This window comes from Mesoplodon bidens (assembly GCF_964165515.1).
Source record: "Mesoplodon bidens genome assembly, chromosome: 3".
Taxonomy (NCBI): Eukaryota; Metazoa; Chordata; class Mammalia; order Artiodactyla; family Ziphiidae; genus Mesoplodon; species Mesoplodon bidens.
Genome location: NC_138178.1, coordinates 30,481,093 through 30,488,483, shown reverse-complemented (window position 1 = coordinate 30,488,483; position 7,391 = coordinate 30,481,093). Strand labels below are relative to the sequence as shown.

The window sequence follows — 7,391 nt, the reverse complement described above, 5'->3', positions numbered from 1 at the left end:
TTTTTTTTTTTTTTTTTTTTGCGGTACGCGGGCCTCTCACTGTTGTGGCCTCTCCCATTGCGGAGCACGGGCTCTGGACGCACAGGCTCAGCAGCCATGGCTCTCGGGCCCAGCCACGTGGCATGTGGGATCTTCCCGGACCGGGGCATGAACCCGTGTCCCCTGCATCGGCAGGCGGACTCTCAACCACTGCGCCACCAGGGAAGCCCCCCCAAGATCTTTTTTGACCCACCTCCTAGAGTAATGAAAACAAAACCAAAAATAAACAAATGGGACCTAATGAAACTTAAAAGCTTTTGCACAGCAAAGGAAACCATAAACAAGACAAAAAGACAACCCACAGAATAGGAGAAAATATTGGTAAATGAAGCAACAGACAAAGGATTTATCTCCGAAATATATGAACAGCTCATGTAGCTCAATATCCAAAAAACAAACAACCCAATCAAAAAATGGGTGGAAGACCTAAATAGAAATTTCAGCAAAGAAGACATACAGATGGCCAAGAGGCACATGAAAAGATGCTCAACGGCACTAATCATTAAAGAAATGCAAATCAAAACTACAATGAGGTATCACCTCACACCGGTCAGAATGGCCATCATCAGAAAATCTACAAACAGTAAATGCTGGAGAGGGTGCGGAGAAAAGGGAATCCTCTTGCACTGTTGGTGGGAATGTAAATTGATATAGCCACTATGGAGAACAGTATGGAGGTTCCTTTAAAAACTAAAAACTGAACTACCATATGACCCAGCAATCCTACTACTGGCCATATACCCTGAGAAAACCATAATTCAAAAAGACACATGTACCCCAATGTTCATTGCAGCACTATTTACAATAGCCAGGACATGGAAGCAACCTAAATGTCCACTGACAGATGAATGGATAAAGAAGATGTAGTACATATATATAATGGAATATTACTCCGCCATAGAAAGAAATGAAATTGGGTCATTTGTAGAGATGTAGATGGACCTAGAATCTGTCATACAGAGTGAAGTACATCAGAAAGAGAAAAACAAATATCGTATATTAACGCATGTATGTGGAATCTAGAAAAATGGTACAGATGAACCTATCTGCAGGGCAGGAATAGAGATGAAGATGTAGAGAATGGATGTGTGGACACAGGGGAGGAAGGAGAGGGTGGGATGAATTGGGAGATTAGGTTTGACATAAATACACTACCATGTGTAAAATAGATAGCTAGTGGGAACCTGCTGTATAGCACAGGGATCTCAGCTCGGTGCTCTGTGATGGCCTAGTTGGGTGGGATGGGGTGGGGAGGGAGGTCCAAGAGGGAGGGGATGTGCATATGCGTATGGCTGATTCACTTTGCTGTACGGCAGAAACTAACACAACATTGTAAAACAACTATACTCCTATAAAACTAATGAAAAAAAAAGAGAAAGAAAGAAGGAAAGAGAGGGGGGAGGGAGAGAGGGAGGCGGAAGGAAGGAAAGAAAGAAGGAAAGAAGGAAAGAAAGAAGGAGAGAAAGAAAGAATTGATATACCCAACAACATGCGTAAATCTCAAAATTACTCTGCTGAGCGTAAGAAGCCAAATAAAAGGAGTATATACCATATGATTCCATTTATAGAAAACTCCAGAAAATGTAAACTAACCTATAGTGACAGAAAGCAGATCAGCGGTTTCTTAGGGGTGGGCAATGGGGCCTAAGAGAGACAAATTACAAAGGCCACGGTACTTGACAGTGCGTAGGTCACGCCAGAACAGGAGGAGCAGAAGTCAGATGGGGGGAAGTGGGGAAGAGAGTGGGCAGGCTGTGGAGCCTGTGAGTCTGTGTAACTCCATCCAGAAGGAGGGGAGGGAATAACAAAGATGCACTGGTATTAGTGTCATACTTATGGAACCTCCTCCTGGGAGCTGTGTGTGACTCCAATCAGCTCACCCCCTCACCTCCTACAAAGGCATTCATCCACCTCTCCTCCTTCCTAACACCTGCCAACCTTTCTTTTCCAGAGCATCTGCTCCCTTCCCAACTGCACCAGTCCAAACTAAGCTTTCTCATTTTGGAACCACGATGACATTCATGGCCTGTATCTCATCAGGCTACCTGTTCAGTTAAACTTTACCATGGTCGAAAGGCAGCCTAGTGCTCAGCACATGAACATGCCTCGGATAGTCGAAGCTTGAACCTCAGATGTGCCATGCAGAGGTGGTGTGACCTTGAACGCTTAGCCTCTCTGTACTTCAGTTTCTCCATCTATAAACAGCTATAACAATAGTGTCTCTCGCTATAAGTATTAAAGGAGTTAATATCTGTGTAAAGAATTTAGAACAAGGTTTGCTACATTCTAAGCCCTAAGAATGTTAATAAAAACCAACTTGTGTTCCTACTACGGGAAGGTGTGTGCTTATGGTTATAAGGGATACAAAGACCTATGTGGCATTTGCCCTACCCTCGAGGAACTAGCAATTTCTTGACATCAGATTTAAATTTTTGTAGCAATCTGCGTGCCCTGGTGCAGCAACCTTTGCATTTGGGCTGCCTTGGCATGAGGCCAAAGAAGGTCAATTCTCAGTGGCCAGTTTTTAGAACCTGGTGGCAAGTTAAAAGAATGGTAACTGCCAGGATTCACGAGAGGGAAAACAAGAGCCATTCTGGGAAGGGAGATGGTTTTGGACAAAATGCATTTTGGTGACATACTCGTAGCTTTGAAGGCACAGTGAGCCTGTTTAGGGCCCACTCCACTCTCCAGGTCACTCTGCCTGTTTTGGCCAACCAGCCCCCAAGCATGTCCAACTTGGGTACACCAGCCCCCCCCCCCACCCCGTTCCTACAGCCCTGCCCATGCGGTGCACAGCCAGCCTCACCTTTGCCCCGCCCTCTACAGTTCCAATAGCCCAGCCTCTGCAGTGTACAGCCGGCCCCACCCCTCCCCATCGCCCCGCCCCTACAGTTCCTATAGCCCCGCCCCATATCTCCGCCCTCCTCAGCTCCTATCGTCCTGCCCCTGCACTGCACAGCCAGCCCCGCCTCGCCCCGTCGCCCAGTTCCCCCCACCCCGCCATTTATATAGGGTCGGGCCCCGCCCCCACACCGCAGTGCGCCCCTTAGCTGGCGACTGTAGCCCACGGGGCGCCGGTACCTGTGTGAGGCGAGGCGGACGCCATGGCGGCCGAAGCCCTGGCGGCGGATGCCGTGGCGTCGCGCCTGGCGCGGCAGGAGGAGGACATCCGCTGGCTGTGGACGGAGGTCCACCGCCTGAGGGACGAGCAGCTGAACGCTCCCGACCGCTGCCAGGCCGAGGGGCCGTGCCTCACGCGCGAGGTGGCGCAGCTGCGGGCCGAGAACCGCGAGCTGCGCCACCGCCTGTACCGCCTGCGGCTGTGCCTCGCGGAGGAGCTGAGCTGCCAGGCGCGGCGGGAGAGCGCGCTGCGGCAGGAGGCCGGCCGCGCGGCCGCCGGCGCGCAGGTACCGGGCGGGGGCCTGTCTGCAGGGTGCGGCGGAGCTGGTGCGCTGAGAGCCCTGGGGCGGCAGGTGGGGGTGCGCGCGGCGGCAGGTGCGGCTGCGGGGGCGGGGGGCGGGGCGGGGCCTGACCTCCCGGCCCCCTGCCCCGCGCTCTCACTCGGGCCGGGAACCCGCGACAGGCTGGACACGCCGGGGCCGCTGCGTTTCCAGCGATCGCCAGGCTGACCTAACGCTGTAATGTCTCAGCTGTTCCCGTAAATTGCTCGCCGCACATTTTCTTCAGTGGCAGAAATAGCATTTTCCTGTCTGAAAAAAATGCTGCAGCGTTTAAAACTCACACTTCTTTCCTTGGGCAGGAAGACCAACAGCTCCATGTAGAAACACTTCCCTTCCCCCTGGTGAATGGCTGGTCTGAACTGTTTATGACAGGTGGTTTGGGGTGTTTAGTTGTTGCCTTGTTTTGGAGGTCTGTCTTGAGATTTGCGTATTTAATATTGTCAGTTAATAGCGTATTTTAATGTTTTGGTTCACTTACCTTCTTTTAACGTAATGCATTTCTAAGTTCTGAAGGCCTTCTCAGACCGTGGGTGTTCTCAGACTTTGTACCAGCGGACTGTGGTGCTCCTGGGCAACACCTTCCTCAAACAGTGCATTTAAAGTCTCTGGGAGCAGCTATGCAACCATTAATCCAGGGACATTATTTGTTTAAAATTTAGGGGGGAGAAACTTTAAAGAGCAAAATATATTAAGTGTACTTAGCAAGAATGTGTGAAAGTGCACATTCAGGAAGGACTGAACCCCAGAAAACGGCTTTCCTTTTGAGGGTTGTAGGTAATGGTCAGGAGAGCCCCATCCGTGAGCCTCTAAGCATGGGACGCTTGCTGCCTGCTGGCCTGTCCCTCCCCTGCTTAGGGCTTCAGATATGTTGCTCTTTGTTGTCATTGGGATGAGTTGTTTATTATTTCCCTTTATTTCTCAGCCTCCTCCTAGTCAGAGCCAAGGAAAGGACATTAAAAAGAAGGAAAGCGGGCCTGACAGTGAGGTAAGTCATTGCTGTGGAAATAATATAAAATACTACCTATAATTTAAATATGCTTATGTAGTTAATTGCCCAGGGTTTTTAATTAAAACAGTTGCTGTAAATTATGGCTTGGGCCACAGGAGTGTGTTTAAAATTTTGTTAGCCTTAGATACAAGATGTCTTAACTTAGAGGTGAGCCAGCCCCACAGCTGTAAAGGGCTCCTTAAGTTGAGAAAGCAGAGCTCTTCTTTTGTGTTAAGGAAACCAGCTTCTTTGCTTTTTAAATATAAATCATTAAAACAACCAGAATTGATCAGGCACATCAACATTTGGTAGGCGCAGAGGAGGATTATGCTTGGCCTCAGGGATCCATCAGGTTGAGGAGTTCAGACAAACGGGAGAAACAACTAGAGAACGTAGTCAGATGGTGTTATCAATAAGGGCTGAGTTGTGTGGCTCTGTGCACGAGCATGTTCAACCTGTGGAGAAGGGCCATGCCAGTGTGTGTGGTAGTTGGAAGAGGAGGGCTTTGCGCAGGATCCTGAGAGCTAGGAGGGAGTTAGACCCTGGGAGGGGAGTCTTCAGGGGGTAAGAGTGAAAGCAGAGCCATAGGGGCTGGTGGGGGCTGTGACCTGAGCCTGCTGAGAAGGGGTGGGGCTTATTTAGAGCTGAGCAGTTAGAAAAAAGTGGACTGTGTCTGTTAACCCTCCTGTATTCTAATGGTTTTCAGGTGAAGAATCCACCAAATTTTGTGAAGGAAAGATTGAAGCTTTTTGAAATACTGAAGAAAGATCATCAGCTCTTACTTGCCATTTATGAAAAAAAGGGGAATACAAGCAATGTGATCACAGTAAGAGTGGCTGATGGGAAAACAGTGGAAGGGGAAGCTTGGAAAACAACACCTTACCAAGTGGCTGCTGAAATTAGGTAAACCGTAGTGTGGAGCAGATAATCAGTACTGAGTGTTGGGCCAGAGCTTGGTGAAAATGTGTTCTTAAGGACTGCTAAAATATTCTTTTCTTACTCAGTTGAATAAATTAAATGTAATTAGGTAATTATTTACCTCTTGGCTTCTAAAGTGGCCATTTAATAAGTAATTGAATATCAGAACACAATCTCCTTCTCTTTCAAGGGTCCAACTTTTAGAGTTCTAATTAAAATATATAGTAGAGAAAAATGTATAATCCTTGACAGGTGACAGTACATTGACCCGGTTCATCATCAAGTTATTTTCATGAGATTTTACAGGTCTTTTGTTGGGCTTGACTCCAAGCCATTGTTCCACCAGTAAATAACTGTGGGTGGGTCTTTGGACCAATGTGGGCAGATCCCTCAAGCTTTCCAAGCCTGTTTTCTTACATCTTAAGTGGAAATAATAATACTTTTATCGTTTACCTTATGAGATTGTAAAGATTAAATAAAATACTATATATGAGGGCTTCCCTGGTGGCGCAGTGGTTGAGAGTCCGCCTGCTGATGCAGGGGACACGGGTTCGTGCCCCGGTCTGGGAAGATCCCACATGCCGCGGAGCGGCTGGGCCCGTGAGCCATGGCTGCTGAGCCTGCGCGTCCGGAGCCTGTGCTCTGCAACGGGAGAGGCCACAACAGTGAGAGGCCCGCGTACCGCAAAAAAAAAAAAAAAAAAAATACTATATATGAGAGATACTCTGAAAATGAAAGCAACTCTAGAAATGTACAAAAAGGCCTATTAATTATAGATTGAAGATGTATGTGTTAGAGCTATGATCAGCCCTGGAAGCTTTGACCTTCCTAGAAATTAGATACTTCAGTGAAGTTGTGTTGTTTTGGCTAATGTTAATTCCCAGCATTAAATAAAATTCTTTGGAAGCTATAGCTCAAAACTGCCATGTAAATAAACTTATTATTTAAAAACCAAACTTTTCAACAATTAAAATCTTCAGATTTCCTTTGAAAAATATGGTTAAGTTTGTATTTTTCATCCTATTATATCATACACCCTAAAGGCCCCTCCCAACCTGTTCCTGTGCTTTCCAGGAGAGAGGAATAGATGTGCTGGGAATGGGCTTTGAGGCAAAAATAAGTTTATGTTTCCTCATGGAGAGTCATTTGCATGTCGGCAGATGGAAGTCTGAGCCGTCCTGCACTGAAGAGACTGTCCAAGCTTGGGAAACAAGGTCATTTCATTATAGGACGTGTTCTCATTGTACAGTCAGTGACTTACATTCCCACAGGTACCAGTTTAAAACCGCCCTCGAGTTTAATGACAGAGGGGTTGCAGGAGTGTCTAAAAAGTAAAATTGTCCAAAACTAAAGCATGGGCAAAGCTGTATCAGGCAAACCTGATAAGAAGAAAGCAGTGGTCTTAATGTTACCATCAGACAGCAGAATTTAGGGCTGTCTAAATCATTAGACAGAATCATTGAATGGGAGACTGAGGCTTATTTTTAAAATAGAAGAACAGTGTAATTCCCAATTTGTCACGCACCTTTATGAGTTATATAACGTAGCATCAAACCAGAAATACAAGATTATAGGAAGTCAAGAGTGGCAGACTTTAACATGCCTTTCTCAGTTTTTGATCAAATAGCCCAAAATTAAGATTATATGGTCTGAATAATAACACTGTAAGGTAGGCTTCGTGGCTACTCCCTGATCTCTGTGCTGTGGCCCAGATGGTGCCTTCTCTCTTGGCACCTGTGGTCGTGCTTTCGGTTCCTCAGAATCTTAATAAAATACAGAAACACACAGTTAGCATTCTGTGAGCAAAGTGAAATCCATTGTGAACTCAGTAAGCATTAAATGACAACAAGACAAAACAAAACTAGGAAATTTAAAAAACTTCAAAATACTCAGGTGAAGAGAAATAAAAACAAGTATTTTCAGAAATAAAAAGTAAAAAAGGAGTATTCTTAGAAAATACTTCTAACGAAGAGAATATATTTCAA

The 7,391-nt window shown here is 46.4% G+C and overlaps 1 protein-coding gene across 1 annotated transcript in view; it reads left to right on the top strand.

Moving 5' to 3' along the window:
* Positions 1–3,089: 3,089 nt before the first annotated feature.
* Positions 3,090–7,391, top strand: part of TARS3 (threonyl-tRNA synthetase 3) — a 51,905-nt gene continuing 47,603 nt past the window's right edge. Inside the window, exons 1-3 of the mRNA XM_081227300.1 lie at positions 3,090–3,446; positions 4,423–4,485; positions 5,195–5,391. Of these exons, the coding sequence (XP_081083426.1) occupies positions 3,144–3,446; positions 4,423–4,485; positions 5,195–5,391 (563 nt within the window). The 5' untranslated portion in view covers positions 3,090–3,143. The remainder of the gene's footprint in view (positions 3,447–4,422; positions 4,486–5,194; positions 5,392–7,391) is intronic.